General features: G+C 32.9%; 3 protein-coding genes across 3 annotated transcripts; 1 reads left to right on the top strand and 2 right to left on the bottom strand.

The window, feature by feature from the left end:
* Positions 1-1,464: 1,464 nt before the first annotated feature.
* On the bottom strand, positions 1,465-7,715 carry LOC112775647 (exocyst complex component EXO70A1). Its single transcript, XM_025819429.3, has 12 exons — positions 7,248-7,715; positions 6,898-6,993; positions 6,088-6,293; positions 5,194-5,457; positions 4,476-4,614; positions 4,187-4,399; positions 3,752-3,957; positions 3,116-3,313; positions 2,894-2,993; positions 2,286-2,404; positions 2,045-2,191; positions 1,465-1,938 (listed from the first exon to the last, which is right to left on the bottom strand). The coding sequence occupies exons 1-12, from the start codon at positions 7,407-7,409 to the stop codon at positions 1,821-1,823; spliced, it is 1,968 nt and encodes a 655-aa protein (XP_025675214.1). The 5' UTR covers positions 7,410-7,715; the 3' UTR covers positions 1,465-1,820.
* A 3,130-nt stretch (positions 7,716-10,845) lies between these two features.
* Positions 10,846-12,860, top strand: LOC112775774 (uncharacterized). Its single transcript, XM_025819613.3, has one exon. The coding sequence runs from the start codon at positions 11,038-11,040 to the stop codon at positions 12,496-12,498; it is 1,461 nt and encodes a 486-aa protein (XP_025675398.1). The 5' UTR covers positions 10,846-11,037; the 3' UTR covers positions 12,499-12,860.
* Positions 12,861-13,078: 218 nt separating this feature from the next.
* LOC112775775 (nudix hydrolase 26, chloroplastic) lies at positions 13,079-15,799 on the bottom strand. The gene is made up of 6 exons (XM_025819615.2): positions 15,416-15,799; positions 15,292-15,342; positions 14,339-14,431; positions 13,799-13,893; positions 13,458-13,572; positions 13,079-13,353 (listed from the first exon to the last, which is right to left on the bottom strand). The coding sequence occupies exons 1-6, from the start codon at positions 15,599-15,601 to the stop codon at positions 13,288-13,290; spliced, it is 606 nt and encodes a 201-aa protein (XP_025675400.1). The 5' UTR covers positions 15,602-15,799; the 3' UTR covers positions 13,079-13,287.
* Positions 15,800-17,062: the final 1,263 nt, after the last annotated feature.

The raw sequence follows: 17,062 nt of genomic DNA, 5'->3' as shown, positions 1-17,062 counted from the left end.
AGCAATCGATTGAATTATTAAAAACCCACATTTTAGTCATCGTGCAATCGATTGGGTAATATGACCAATCAATTGATTTTTGCGAAAACCATGCTGTCTTGCAATTTTCAATCGATTGTTTTGTGATAACAACCTGTACTCCAATCGATTGAGTTGTGGGAAACTTGAAATTCAATCTATTGTTTTGATAATCCAATTGATTGATTTTCAAAGAAACACGATTTCACCGTCCTGGACGAACGTCACAGATCAAATATAATTTTTTAATCGATTGGAATAGCCAAAAAGTATATTACGATCAATGGAAGATTTAATTCGTTATTACTTTTGTTTTTAATAAACATAATAGATTAATAATAAAATAATAATTTATAAAATAAAAAATAATTTTTATGATTAAATAAAATATATAGGATTAATTTATAATTAAAATTAGAAAAAGACTATTTAGCAATTATTAAAAATACTTAAAAAAAATATGTTTTATTTTAGAACCATTTAATGATCTAAACGTTCTGAAACCATCGAATCATTTGTCACCTTCTGTTTCTATTTTACAAATATACACTGGTCTCTTTTGTCATGCTGTTAAATTTAACTTAAGATACAAGATAATTTTAACCGAATATTGCTCCATATATTTAACTATTAAACTAATTAGTATATATTTGTGTATATTTATATATATTGATTCACATGCTTTTGTGAAATAAATAATTTATCATCAATATAATAAAATATATCATAATAAAATAATTAAATTTATAATTAACAAATAATCAAATTTATTGACAATATAATAAAAAATTTAAAATAATCTATCAGCCTTTATAATTTTACTAAATTTATAATTAAATCTTTATAGTTTAAAAATTTTAATTACATTTTTATATTTTTTTAAATTTTATAATTAAATTTTTACTGTGTAAAAAAATATTAAAATTATCAAAATATTATACAAATAAAAAATCAAATTTAGAAATTTAGCCCTTGAATGTGGATATCTTCATTTTAAAAAAAATATTTTATTAACTCTAATATTTTTAACACATCAAAAACCTAATTCCAAAATTTAAAACAGTGTAAGAATTTATAAGAAACTTTTAAACTATAAGAATTTAATTACAAATTTGATAAAATTATAAAAATTGACGAAGTAATTTATTCTAAAAATATTATGGAATACAAAATACATATTTTTATACGCAAATAGCTGATTAATAATTGCTTTTAACCCTAAAATCCCTATAGATAGAGAACTTGTAGAAATAGAAAAATAATTACCAAAACTTTCTATTGAATAAAATAAAATTAAACAATACATGTGACAAGCACACATAAAAAGATGTGTTAGTATTTTCACTATTTTGATAAATCTCAAAGGTGTGAGCATTTTATAAAATGAAATGTATAAAAAAAAAAGTATATAACTTGTATTAAAAAAAAAACAAAAGAAGTGAAGAATTATCAAACATTTTGAACTTGATTGGAGAGTATGTGTATACAATGATCCAGTAAAAACATACTATACAGCAAAACTAAGGAATAGTAGAAAGAAAATCCCCCCTCAGGGTTCTTAAACTCCTTGCCAAAAATATAAAAGTCTAATTGATACAAATGAGAACTTTTCATTTTCCCTTAATCCTCCATAATAAAAGGTAAAATACATTCAGCCACCATACACAAACTGGGGAACTACCATTGAACAAGAAAAGGAAAAAAGGAAAAATAAATAAATAAATAAAAAGAAACGAGAACTAAGCTGCAACAAAGGTGTCAACCTCTGTACATAAATCATCTCACCTTAATCCGCAGCTTGTTTACCGCTTCGTTTCGTTCATGTTCTTCCCTTCGAAAAATTCGCCCAACATTCGGTCTAGATCTTCGGCCGTGTATTTGATGTACTTCTGAGGAGTTTTTCCACTTTCCACTAGAGGCCTGTAATGCAAGTAAGTTCCAAGTTATGCATTATGGTGAAACAACAAGGTATCATATTCAAGAACATAAAACCAAAGAGTTGGTTAAGAGTGCATCGGTAACACACCCGAATCGTTTCACAAATGATCTATAGGCGGGTAACAAGACTTCGGCAACTGCAAGCCTAAGAGACTCGCGCAACTCGGTGTCAGGAACTGTCCATTGAGATTGTTTCTGATGGAGTTCCTCGAACATAACGTTAAACGTCTTGAACCTGATAACGCATAACACATAAAAATGTTTGGAACAGTGACAGATAACAGTTTCCCCTAGAATGGAATTTCATAAAGAAGCAACTGAAAGGCTACCTGTCCTTAACGAGTGCCCTTGAAGCACCACTACTACTTCCGGCTGCACCATCACCACCGGCAGTACCACTTCCGCCTCCTGATGAGGTAAGGCCCTGAATAGATAGGCATTGGAGAATCTGCAATCCGGAAGAATCAAAATTCAGCATTCACACAGTACATTCTGAGACCTTGGCCAGATGATTGCACAAAGATTTAAATAAAAATAATATGGAAAAGAAGACATTTTTAAAATTTAAAAAAAAAATGACTCTCTCTCAGCCTTGCAACGAAAAGTCTAAGCTAGCGAAACGATCTTTCTCTCAGTAATTCCAACCCATAGATGGAAAACTCTTAACAAATTTCTTAGCTTTCTGAGATGCGGATACAGGATGAGGCGTCAATAAGAGGTGAAAACGCCCAGCATAGTTTGCCCTTAATCGGCCAGGAATGAGATGATTTGTTTAAAAAATGAATGAATTCAATTGATTTTGGCATAATTACGGAGGGCCTTTTGCCCATCAAAAATTAAAATCAATAAACAGAAAATATAACGTAAGCAAATACCCGAGTAACATCTTAGAAAGTTACAAGACATGTTACGGTCAGCTGGGTAAATGAAACAATACCTTTGCCCAAGCATTTCTTTTGTATTGATTTGCATGCTGCTGAACAATCCTCCTATGTCGTTGTACCCAATCATCTCCCAGCAAATCCTTAGCTTCGGACCTAAAATCGAAGAGGATTAATTAGGTGAAAAATATCTGAGCCAGTAGAGCATGCAATAAAACTATGAATTTTTTACTTCAAAAAAAAAAAATGTAACCAATATTACATGCCCAATCACATACCTACGAACCGATCTGACAATATAATGAATATTGTTCATGAGAAAAAGATGTGTCAATGCAGGATCCCTGTACTGCTTTGATTTCCCATCTAAATTAGTTTGCAAAGCTTGCATTATTCGCATTGTTACAGATGCTAATTGCGAAGAGTCATCTCCCCCTTCAAATTCTTGGAAAAGTTGCTTCAAGGTGGATCGGTAGCTGGAAAAGTTTATAGAATACTGATCAGGTCAAATATGTTAAGATCAATAATAAAGATCCCATGAAAACCAGCAAAGACACACAAACAAAGTATCGATTGCACTAGTTGCACATTTCCCACATTATCCAACATAAAAGAGAATCTGAGATACCCCAATATATGTATCTTAGTGAAGATGCATAATTTCTAAGCAAAATTAACTACTCAGGTTAGTACTTGTTTTTCGGCATCTGCTAGAATGCAACGGTTAAAGAGATTCGGGCAAATAAATGGAAGAACAAGTTTGAAGAATAAAGAAACATCTTAAAAAATTATAAGTATGAAGAAAAAATAATAAATAGTGGCAAACAGCTTAGTGATTAGTGAGAAACATGACAGAATCCTAGCAATAATCTGATAATATGGTTGGGATCAGAAGATAGAAGGGAGGAACATACTCAAATAAAAACTTGACGTAGTTGATTACATAGCTTGTCAAAGGATGAACAGTTCCATCTGTCACTGCAGTCTTTGTAGCATCTTTCTCAACAGCTTCTTCAAAATCTCCAAATGTCTCTTGGGCTGTTTGTGCAAGTCGTTTCGTCAAACTCATTGCAGCCTCTCTTATTTCAGTGCAAGCTTTGCCTTTGAAAAGTGTTTCAATCTGCAAATTGAGAAGTGAAATTGTTAATAAAAAGATTATAACAAAATTGAAACAGATACCAAAGCTACTCTGCATCATGAAATATAGCCAATAACAACAATGTTACAACAAGGAAAATCTTCATTGGCAGTTGAATATAACATGAAAATTTACAGATAGACCCTTGAGATTTATGGAACAATGTAACAGAGTGGCAGGAGCAAGACTTGTAAGATTTCAAAAGCGATACCTCTGAATGAAGCTCTTGCATAATTTCATACATGTCCAAAAGAACAAATAACTTTTCTGGGGATCTTTTGCTTTTGGCAATCGCTTCTCCAAAACTAAGTAGCATAGTGACACTGTTTGTAGTCACTTCAGCAAAACACTGTTCACTAAGTGAATCAAAGCCTTCAAATATCTGATCACAAACCTTCCTCTCGCCGGCAAACAACAATTTGACCTGTCCATGTATGGTTAAGTATTTGAACCAAAATGAAAAGGAGCAAAAGAAAAGAACAATTACACAATCTTCTTACTGCTATACGCATGAAATGGATCCAGTTTCCAATTTTGGCTTCCAAAATCTCCCATTGCAGCTTTTGAACGTCATCTTTGTTAAGTTTCTCAACCCCAAGCTTTTGGAGGCTTTCTTCCAACACATTAGAACGGGAATCTCTGCATAACAAAAAATGCTAACAAGTATAGTTAAATAGCAGCAGTAATAATAATAATAGTAATTATTGTTGGAAACTTGTATTTATAGGTGTTTAAGTACTTAATATCAACCCTTGGAGTTAGGGTTAACATTTTCCTGATCTACAATATCTAAGGAACAGTTTCCTATCCTTTTAACAGCCACGTGACATTTGAAAAATGAATTAAAACTTTTCTGGAGTGTAACGATAATTGATCAATGATTTCATCTTCACTCTCTAAGTCACAGAGATCTTATCCTTGATCGTTAATAGTATACTTTAGATGCATTAAGTTATTCATTAAATCCTTTTTGTAAAGACAAAGCTGCTATGAGGATTCACCTGTGAGCCTGAACTGCTTCTCTTATCATTTATTGTCAAATTTTTGTGTTGGATTTTACCCCATTTTTCTTCCTACTTTCATAGGGTTGATTCCAATTAATGGATCGAAATCATTTTTATGCTCAGTGAATTTTACAGCTTCTCAGATTTACAGGAAAGCAATGCTACCTTTCCCTTCTGTATGTATTATACCAACCAATCGAACAAAGAGCATTACCTGTATATTTTGAGCAACTGTTGCCGGTGTCCAGCTTCAATCATTTGCTGCGCTAATTCATGTAGAAGTGGCAAAATTCTTGGTGGTATAAGAGCAGGAGGTGTGTATACAACAGCATCAGCATTATTGTTGTTGTGCGACTCGGAATGATGATTAGAAGACGGATTCTTTCCCGTAGGATCACCCTCCTGGCTAGGTGATCCTGATGACGGTCTCATAGAGTTTGGAAGGCAATCGAAGAGGCGCTCAGGTTCCACAGGTTTGCTATAATCACAGATAAATAACATACATGAAAATTTTAACCCCTCAAAATAATGGGAACTTTCTCAAAGTGCAAGCAAAAAACATGTTTGCTAGATAACTGAAATGATGCAGTACAGGCATAATGCCAAAATATGACTAAAGGAAACCACCATTCTTTACCCACAAAACTCATCTCCTTAAATGTTATGATCTTAGAAGATATTGTTAAAATAAATATCATCAAGGAAAGCATGATTCAACTCGCAATCCACGAGTAATCAGAAAACATTATGAAACCTATGTGGTCATAAAAGTACAAAACTTATTAGAAAAAAAAAGGAACAAAATGAAGTATTAAAGAAATAAATGGAGCATAAATTGATAAAGACAACAGTGACGCACTTCAAAATGCAATGTGAAGTGTAAGGAGACACAGTTTGCTATCTTGCCATTGAATTAAAAAATGATTTATAATATGAAATGTCATTTTCCTAACCGTAAACACCAATGGCTGTTGATTTAGATAGTACAATGCAGGCAATGAGCTTTTTGGTTGAACATGCTGAAAGATTATCCATATTAAGAGAAAATTATACAAAATGAGCTCTTGGCTGAATATGCCACATGTTAAGAAAAGAAATATATACAAACCTGTATGATGACAATAGCTGCTTAAACTCATCTTCAAGCTTAGAAATGGCTTTAGCTAGCAAATTACTGGCGTGGAAGATAATACCATCACTACTCTTAAAACCCTTTTTACTGCCAAAAAACTGGATGTTGCTTCTCAGTTTTTCAATTGCATCAAGATAGTTTTCCAAATCTTCATGTGGCCCCTTAAGTATTTTTGCCTCTGCCTGCATATTGAATTGTTGAGGATGGAAAACAAAGTTATATAGAAATGAACACCAGGGGAAAAAAAATCATACAAATAGAAGTAAAGTCCTGAAGTTTTATTCCAATGAAACATTTTTTTTTTTCTGTTATGTGGATATGAAAATTACTCAAAGCACTAATGTTCAAAGCCGAAAACAGGGCAACTTTATTATAAAAAATTTTTAAAAAAAATGGCATTATCTTCTAACAGATCACATTTGCACAGCATTAAAAATACCCTTCAAGCTCTTTGACATCTCTTGGTAAATGTGACTCCTACACAGAGCCTCAGCAAATGAAAAGGTTTGTAGGAAATTTGTGGAGTACTTTGATCTGTTTTGTGCTTTCAATCTTCTATATATGAAGTTAACTAATTGGTATGGACTATGCAGGTTTTTCCTTTGAATTTACATTCCATTGAGATAAGAAGACATTTTAGCTATCCATACCAAAATTCTAAAATAACATCTAGAATGGGAGAATGGTCAGGCCTTCACATTTGCAATCGATCAAAAGATGAACATGCTAAAACATTATGGAAAGAATGCCAAAATGAAAATCAAGAAAATAAACTAGAGAATCAACCTGGCGGTATTGATCAAAGTGAGCCAAAATCCCTTCAGCAGCCTTCAAAGTCTTATCAATATTCTCATGAGCTTTCCTAATAGAATGAGTCCTAATCTGCAGACACCAAATCGAAAAGATCCAAACATTCAATAACCACACAACATCCCCCCAAATCCACCCACTTTCCAGATCCCCAGAAAGGTTGCTCCAAAAATCACAAAATAGAATGGCGACTCAAGTCAAAGACAAGTCAAGTCAATCCAACAAGACCCAGTTCCCAAAAATCAAAATTTGAACGCAAATTCAAGCTCCCAATTTGCCAAAAGCATCCCAAAATAGTTAAGGTTTCAAAAAGGGCAGGGGGTGACCTGAGTGGGGCGCATGGCGGTTTCAAGGGCGGAGAGGCGGTGGTCAAAGGAACCTAGGATGGTAACAACGTTGTCAGTGATGGTCTGGCTCTTTTGCAGAGACTCCCTCATCATGGATGCTTTCTCACTCAGCAAATCAGCTCCTCCCACTGCAATTCCCATGGTGTTGCAATTGTTGAAGAAGAAGAAGGAGGAAAAATAGATCAGAAAGAAAGAGAAGAGAAGAGAAGGCGGCGGCGGTGGTGGTGGGTGGAGATTTTGTATTTGAATGGTGGCAGCAGTTGTTGTGAAATGGACCCACAAACACACACTGCAAGTTTGGATTCGGAGGAACCGGTTTTGCCTTTTGCTCGACTCTTTCTTGTTCCAGGGTGTCTTTTCTTGCTGCTTCTAAATTCTAATCCTATGATTTTCTAATGTTTCTTACTTTCTTTTCCCTTTTTTTTTTCTTCTTCATTCTTTTTAATCAAGTTGTAGTTTACTATATGTATTGTTTAATAGTTTAACTTATTTTGAATTTATATTTTATATTTTAACTTATATTTTATATAAATGGTTAATATAATGTGCAAATCACATAATTGTAACTTTAATTTTAAAATTAATTATTTGTGTTAATATGTGCTAATATGGTTATACACAACCAGTTATTTGTACAAATTTCATTAATACTAACAATGTATGAAATTATCTTTTTTAAAAGACATAATTATATTCGATGATATTATAATAAAATATGGATATTTATATATGTTTTGCTTAGATTGATGGATAATTTTTCCTTTAAAAGTTTGTTTTTCTCAATGCTTTTATGTCTTTAATCAAATCCATGAATATTCGGATTTTTTATTTTAATAAATAAATTAAATATAATAATTATCGAAATAAATATCTTTCTCTTATCTCGTTTATTGTGTAAATAAGATATATGTAATTTTTCAATTTTCGTATGATAGATGTTATCTCGTTTACACTGTAAACGAGATATATGCATTTATAAATAAATAAATATAATTTTTAAAAATAATAAAAAATATTAATATTTTTAATTTGACCAAACTCTTGCAAATGGAATGTTTCAAATAATAGAAAAGATAAACAGTTCATTTTAAATAATAAGAAATATGGATTGTTAATTTATCACGTTAACACGTTTATTTTAAAAGCACATAAGTGCACTGTTAAATTGTCCACTATTAACCAAGGTTGCAAGAACCGGACCGGTCAATAAACTGGTGAGGTGACTGGTTCACTGGTTCAATGATTCGACCGGAATTCAACCGGGGTTCGAGCAGTTTAATTAAATATTAAATAAAATTATTAAAAATTTAATATATAATTTTAAATATTTAAATTTCAATAAAATTTAACTTCATAAAATTTAAAATTTAAAATTTAAAATTTAAAATTTTAATTTATAACCTAATAATAAAAAATAACAAACAAATCAGTAATACTAATAACCACTAACCATTAAATATGTAAACATAATCATAATTTAAATTTGGAATAAACATAATCATAATTTGGAACAAACAAACAAAATTACAAAAACATATGAAATCAAATTACAGTAACAAATTAAAAACAGAACAAAAACATAATTTAAAACTTATAAAAACAGAATCACAAAAACCTGATTAATTCATTTAATTAATAAAATAAAAATAAAAAAAGCTAAAAAGCATAAGACAAGGCATCATCAACCGCAGCGAAGGCTTTTTCATCATCATCGTCACAATGGCTAAGGTTGAAGGATCCAAAAATTGTTAGGGTATCGAGTGCATTTGGAGGAAAAAAAAAATAAAAAGCAGAAGACAGCAGCGCTCAACAGAAATCAAATGCAAAAGACGGCAATGAAAAAACAATAATGAACCCAGACAAACAAACAACAATCAACATAATCAAATCCAAAAAACAGCAATTAACTCCCAAAAATGAAAATTGAAGCAGGGTAGGGATCTGCTTACAAACTCAGAAATTCATAAACTCAAGCTAAGCAGAAATTAGCAAACTCAGAATCAGAAATCAGAAACCAAATAAAAGTAAAAAAATCGGTCCGATTCGATTTTCAGAACCATAATCTCAACTTTCAAACCAAAAATTGCTAAAAAATCGGACGATTCTCCCGGTTCACCGGTTAACTGCCGATTTTTTCACCGATTTTTTGGCAGATAGTTTTTAACATTATCCGAACCGACTAAGTGACCGGTTTTTGGTTATTCCGGTTGAATCGGCCAGTCCGGTTCGATTTTCAGAACCATGCTATTAACACGGTTACCTTAGATTGACTCTTAATAGAAATCATTCAACCAATCAATTCATCTCCATTGAGTTATGTCTAGGATAAGGTTATTTAAATTATATTTTAAATTTTTATGTACTCAGAAAGCAAACGAAATTTCAAATTTTTAAAAGAAATAATTAAAAATAAATTTTAAAATTTTAAATTTTAAATTTACGAAATTTTATTTGTGGTATGGGAGTACATAAAAATTTCATTTATTGCATGAAAATAAATAAAATTTTGAAATATAATTTAAATAACCTTATTCCATAAAAAACTCAATGGAGATGGATTGATTGGTTGGATGATTCTATTAAAAGTCAATCCACGATAACCATGTTAACCGTGGGCAGTTTAACAGTGCACTTATGAACGTGTTAACATGCTTATTTTAAATGGACCGTCCATCTTCTCTCTTTATTTAAAATGGACGGTTTATCTTTTTTATTATTTGAAATATTTCATTTTAAGGATTTGGTCAAAGGAAAAGTATAGATAAACAATGAAAATATTAAACAATGTAAACAATAGATATATCGAATGTTCATTTTACTAGTGTACGGATGGTTATTTTAATATTAAAATTTAGGGGGTTAAATTGGAGATGTAGTGTGTTTTTATTTGATTGGTAGTTGTTCATATTGTTCAACAAAATCATTGTCCCCCTAGCATTCCCCGTCGTCAAATTAAAAGCCTTAATATTTTTTATTATTTTCAAAAATTATATTTAATTATTTATAAATACATATATTGTAAACGAGATATACGAAAATTGAAAAATTACCTATATCTCATTTACATTGTAAACGAGATATATGATTGTAAACGAGATATATGCAAAATTATTCTTTTACAGTGTAAACGAGATAAGAAAAGAATATTTATTTCAGTAAATATTTTTTAAATTATTTATTTCGATAATTATTATATTTAATTTATTTATTAATATAAAAAATTCTGAATATTCTCATAGATTTAAATATTATTAGAATAAAATAGAATTTGGATAAAGAAATAATTGGATGATAACATAAAAATCAATTATACATAATTACAAAAATAATAAAAATTTCATTGTATTATCGTTTGAATGGTGATAAAATATGAATTTAATTAGATGATAATAGTTGAAAAAACTAGTCGTCAAAAAAAAAGGGATGATAGTAGTAAAAACTTATAGTATAATTATTGAATAAAAATTGAACTGTGAAAATAAAAGTTATCTAAAAGAATTTAAATTCTCTAAAATATCAATAATTAACATTAACACTTCAGACAAATAATAAAAAATATAAAAAAGAAAAAGAAAATTCCAATACATTTTCCTATTAGCAAGGAAAACCCAAAATCCCAATTTTAACTTGAAGATTTTCTTTAAAAAGATCAAGAGAGAGCGAGTAATTAGGTCTCTAGAGGCTGTATTTCGTTGGGTTCCCTCTGCAGGTTCGTCACTCTCACTTCTCTCTCTAGAACCTTGGTATAATTCCAACAATACATGTTCTCATGAATTCTTTTGAATCAAACCAACATGTTAATCCCAATTCACCCCCAATAACAACCCACCCCATCAAATCAAAATTCAATTTTTTTGCATTTTACACACTGCCCTTATTGCTTCTTATTTTAGCAGTCACATTAGGTTTCACAAGAACAAACTACTATAAAGTTCACTACTTGAGACACTCACTCACATCACAAACCCTAATTCAAGCAATTGGGTCTCTGTTTTCACCCTCAAAATCAGTTTTTGTGCCCTCCCAATGTGTGCTATGGATGGCTCCTTTTCTCTCAGGCGGTGGGTATAGCTCAGAGGCTTGGTCTTATGTTCTGTCCCTTCATAGCCACACCAAAATGCATTCATTTAGGTTGACAATTGAGCACCATGGAGATCAAGAATCATTGGAATTTTGGGAGGGTTTGCCACAAGAAATGAAGAATTTGGCTTATGAGCTATACCGAACAGAGTGTAGAATGAATGAGACCATTGTGGTGTGCCATAGTGAACCTGGTGCTTGGTACCCCCCATTGTTTCAAACTTTTCCATGCCCTCCATCACCTTTTTACAGTGATTTCAAGTCTGTGATTGGTAGGACTATGTTTGAGACTGATAGAGTTAATGGTGAACATGTAGAGAGATGTAACAAAATGGATTATGTTTGGGTTCCCACTGATTTTCACAAATCCACATTTGTGGGAAGTGGTGTTGATCCTTCCAAGGTGGTGAAGATTGTTCAACCTATTGATGTTAAGTTCTTTGATCCTGCCAAGTACAAGCCATTGGATCTCGCATCAAGAGGGCAATGCATTTTAGGCTCTTCTAGCGCGAAGAAGAATTTTGTGTTTTTGAGTATCTTCAAGTGGGAGTATAGGAAAGGTTGGGATGTCTTGTTGAAAGCATACTTGAAGGAATTCTCAAAGGATGATAACGTTGCTTTGTTCTTGTTAACAAATCCATATCACACTGACACAGATTTTGGGAACAAAATAATGGATTTTGTGGAGAGTTCCGATCTTGCAGAACCGGTTGGGGGTTTCGCTCCTGTATATGTAATCAATTCCCACATAGCGCAAAGTGAGTTGCCGAGAGTTTACAAAGCGGCTGATGCGTTTGTTCTTCCTTCGAGAGGAGAGGGATGGGGGAGACCTCTTGTGGAAGCCATGGCAATGTCGCTGCCGGTGATTGCAACGAATTGGTCAGGGCCAACTGAGTATTTGACAGATGATAATAGCTATCCACTACCTGTGGATGGAATGAGTGAAGTGATGGAAGGGCCATTCATGGGGCATCTTTGGGCTGAACCTTGCGTGGATGAACTTCAGAATCTTATGAGGCGGGTGATGGATCATCGCAATGCAGCTACGGCCAAAGGAAGAAAGGCGAGGGAGGACATGATAAGAAGGTTCTCACCTGAGATTGTGGCTGACATTGTGACAGAACAGATAGAAAACATTCTAAGGCAATGAGATTATTGTTCCTGGTCTTGTCTATTCTCTTCACAGCTGTTAGAATCTGTGCAATGCTTAACTCGCAGGGTGATTGATGTTCTAAGTGAAGATATTACAGAGTTCTCAGGAATTTGATTTAGACACTGAATCTTAAGGAATGAAAAGTAGTTTCTTCAATGTGTATACTTTTTCTTTCTTGGAAATTTATGTGAAGGAACACTAATGTTTTTTCATTGAAAAGGCTCCATCAACTTTTGGGCAATATTTTGCTGCTGTTTTAGTAGGGGAAAAGAGAGAGGGTAACACTACTGTTTGTTTGTACAAATTATCCAGTGTACAGAAAAGAATTATTGATGCGCAAATTATTTACTTTTAGAAAATGAATGATACTAAAATAGAAATATATTACTAGTGAATTACTTTCATGTCCATTGGGAATCTGGTATCCCTATATGGTGACAAGTATCAGGGTCCCTTATTTGAAGACACAGACATTGTTGAACATCCTTTAGTTTTTCCTTTTCTTCCAAGACATAAGTGTGAATTTTCCAGTACAATTTATTTGTATCGGGTTATTTTTGCACATACTCTAGATAGGTATCAAAGACAAATACCAATGAGGTATCAGATATTTCATTCATGAAACAAAATTTGGACAGATGCCTATAAATACAGTTCATGGCCCTCCCCAATTGAAAACACAATACAAGTTATGGCCAAGAGACACAGTTTGTAATACATTATTTTCTACGCAGCCCACACAACTCTCAAAGGCAACTGTCATTGCCATAACAATTTCAGCAAAACTTATTGGAGATGTGGAGCAAATGCTGCTAGGACTTCCTTGTACACAGGCTTCTTGAAATCCACTGCCTGAAAAATGCAAATAGAAGATATAAGCCAAGTCAATTTCGCTTAGAGCATCACACATTCTAAATTGGGGTGAAGAAATGTTTATCACAGTCACCATTACTCACAAGCTCAATTACTTTCTCTGGTGGCAGCCATGACCATTCACCGAACTCAGCTTTCTCTGTACCATCACCCAAAAGATTGATTTCTTGATCTTGACCAGTGAACTTAAAAAGAAACCTATGAATATCAAGGGATCAAGAATAGTATTGCCAAAACCAAGATATCACTTCTTCCCCAAACTAATACACACAGCTTTAAAGTATATCTATAACTCTCTATAAACTCATTGAATATGGGGTTAAAAAGTTGTTAGAAGCATCCATCGGTTACAAAATGTTATCTGACTAGTATGGGGTTGTTAGCAACATAATTTGATATGGACTGAGGAGATCCAATTGTTTACCATTTTTGTGCTTGACCCTTCCAATCAGATCCCCACTGAATATTCAATTTCTCCCTGACTTGTGGTGGGAAGTCATATGTCAACCAATGAGGTGCCTGCAAGAAAAAATCCAACACGATGAGTATGTAGAGGTTCTTCCACAGAGAGAGGGAGAGAGAGAGAGAGCACGATGAGTATGTAGAGGTTCTTCCACACACACACACACACACACAGAGAGAGAGAGAGAGAGAGAGAGAGAGAGAGGAAAATAGATTGGTAAGTTCCCTTGTAAGACTCAACCTTAGTACCTTAGTAGGAATAAGTATTAGAAGCTTGCCATATAACATGGTTTCATATATATCATATAGTAACATATGCAATGCCTAATTAGTTTAATGATATGGAACAATATAAGTATATAACCATATTTAATCAATGAGACATTTGAATGGCAAAACATGATTGGGTGGTTATAACTTATAAGAGAACCTAGATGGAAGAACTATGTAACTTGTCCGAAAACCTTTGTAGAAGGCAAGAAAAGGACTTTATAATTTGCACCTCAGAAATCACTTCTGCGGAACTAACTCCTGTCTCTTCCCTTAATTCTCTGATAGCTGCATTTCTTGGATCCTCACCTTCATCAATACCACCCTAAAAAATACCACATTAAGTTCATTACAGACTTAATACAGTTATATATCATTCCTTTCAACAAATAATACATTGCAAGAACGATATAAGCAGCATAACTCTCTGTCTTTGGACTTCTTTCTCTGTCTATTTACTCATTAGCAACACTATTTAGAACTCCCATGTTGGTTCAGCCTATGCAAATTTCTAGTCAGATACTAAATACTTTTACTTTCAAATAACATAATCATAAAGGGACTCTAAGTTTAGTTATCAAGAATAATTATACACTTGCACCTAAAAAAACAATTGTTCTCAAGGGTGGGTTTGTGAGCCAAGAATGGATTTATAGTTAGTTACTCCTTGAAGCCTCCCTTTCTTCTCTTCCCATCCAAAACATCAACCCACAAGTAAATAGTTTATACTTTTGGAAACATTTCAGATGCACCGGGAGTACTGGTGCTCCAATTGTTTTAACCGTTGATCTGAATTATAAAAAATATATATAATATATATTAATTGAAATCAACGGTTAAAACAACTAGTGCACCGGTACTCCCCGGTGCACTTGAAATCTTTCCTATACTTTTACAATAACATTTTAATATAGTTGAAAGCAGATTTTTTTTTTCTAATATTCTAAAAGATTGAGGACTAAATTGCCAATTAAGTATTACACTAAATAAATTAGGGCAGAAAATATACCTAATTTGAATTTATTAAAAGTAGCTGAAAACTCATACAGTGATTTTTTTTTTCTAACCAAAGATAGGAGATTTGAACCCGCAACCTCTTAATTGAGTATGAAGAGACTATGCTATTTGAGTTATTCCTCATTGGCAATAATAATGATTGCAAAATAAAAAATAAAAATGAATGACCTGCGGCATTTGCCAAGCATTGGGTATGTCCAACCTCGAAGCCGCAAAGATCTGAAAACAGAGAAACCCTAATTAAAAGACAGTTACTGAGAGAGAGAGAGAGAGAGAGAGAGAGAGTTGGTGCCTTTTTGTCATTGTTGATGAGGCAGATGCCAACGTTCCTGCGGTAACCTTCGGGAGCAGCTTCCATTGACGATGATGATGAGCAACGAAAGGAGAGTGGCAGCGATGAGAATTTAAGCAGCTTCGAAGGGTATTTCGGAAAACGGAAAACTACTGGGGATGGGTGAGCTATTCGGCATAAAGCCATTCCAGAGAGGAGGAGCGCCTCCTTTTTATGGGATAATTAAAACCCATTTCACCTTATTCGGAATCGGAGCTTCACTCACCCCTCGTACTTTACCAAAATGCCCTTCTACCACTATTTTTCTTTCCTCCTTTTCTACTCTAACTAGGTAATAACTCGTGCCATGCACGCGAAACTTAAGTTAATAATTTTTTTATGAACATACTGAAAATAAATTTTCAGTCTGTATAAATTTTCAGTCTGTATAACAATGAATATAATCGATCATATACAATAATAATTTTCCATGATTCTATTATATGATTACATACATGAATTATATGTATTATTTCTTATTGGGTGTATTGGCCCATTATTAATTTATGCAGTTTAAATAAATTTTTTAATTAACAAAATAAATAAATTAAAATGCTATGAAAAATTAAGTTTTTTACAACTCTTGTGAAAAAAAATTGGTTTAACCATTAATCAAGTATCATTAAAAAAAAAGATGAGATGTTATCTAAAGATAAATATTAAAAAAAAATTATTTGTATAATAAGAACATGAAAACACAAACTATTATAGGGGTGCACATGGGTCGGGTGAAGTCGGGTTTGATGTGACCCAAACTCGGCCCGAAATATACATCGGGTCTATTTATTAGACCCGAACCCGGCCCTAGACCCGATGAAACCAATACACTTTCGGGCCACAATTATACCGAGTGAAAACCGGTAAAAACCGGGCCGTTAACATTACATTACGTTGATACCTTCTTGTAAGCTAGCATGTAAAAATATCCAAATTTCCAAGACTCCAACCATTAGTTAACATAGTAAAATTCACTTAGAAAAATATAACAAGAACCAACCCTTCTTTAAAATTAAAGCATAACCACAATCAATACTAAAGCATAACCACAATCAATACTGATATTGTCTAATAATACCAAATATTTAAATCAATACAAATAACACAATCTTATGTATTAGTCTAAAGTCTTATGCATTCTAAATATAAAACATTAATTTATAATCTTATAATGACTAATAACACAAAGAGCACCGCTAGGGAGACAATGAGATATGTATACAATGTATACAATGGGCTGTTTATTAGGCCCAATTAATATTAATAGAAAGAATTAATCAATTAATAACCCTAATCATATATTTAGCTGTTTATTTTAACATACCACCTAATTTCTTATATTCACAGTTTTTCCCCAAATCAATCAACCCCTTTGTTTTGCCGTTTTCCCTCCCCCCACACCCAAACCCTTGCTATTTCTGAACATTGCAGTAACGTGACAAAACCCAAACCCTCTCAATCCTTGATCAATCCCTGTTGCAACAAAGGAAGGTCACCCATCAACCCATCAATCCTCACAATTGGTATCAATAACGGCGCCGTCTAAGTCCTGATCATCCCGCCGTCTCTTCAACGGAGCAGCTGGGCGTGACGCCGGCCATCGGGAAAACC

Source organism: Arachis hypogaea, chromosome 19, assembly GCF_003086295.3.
Source record: "Arachis hypogaea cultivar Tifrunner chromosome 19, arahy.Tifrunner.gnm2.J5K5, whole genome shotgun sequence".
Lineage (NCBI taxonomy): Eukaryota > Viridiplantae > Streptophyta > Magnoliopsida > Fabales > Fabaceae > Arachis > Arachis hypogaea.
The sequence above is the reverse complement of the archived record's forward strand: the minus strand, read 5'-3'. Positions and strand labels throughout refer to the sequence as shown.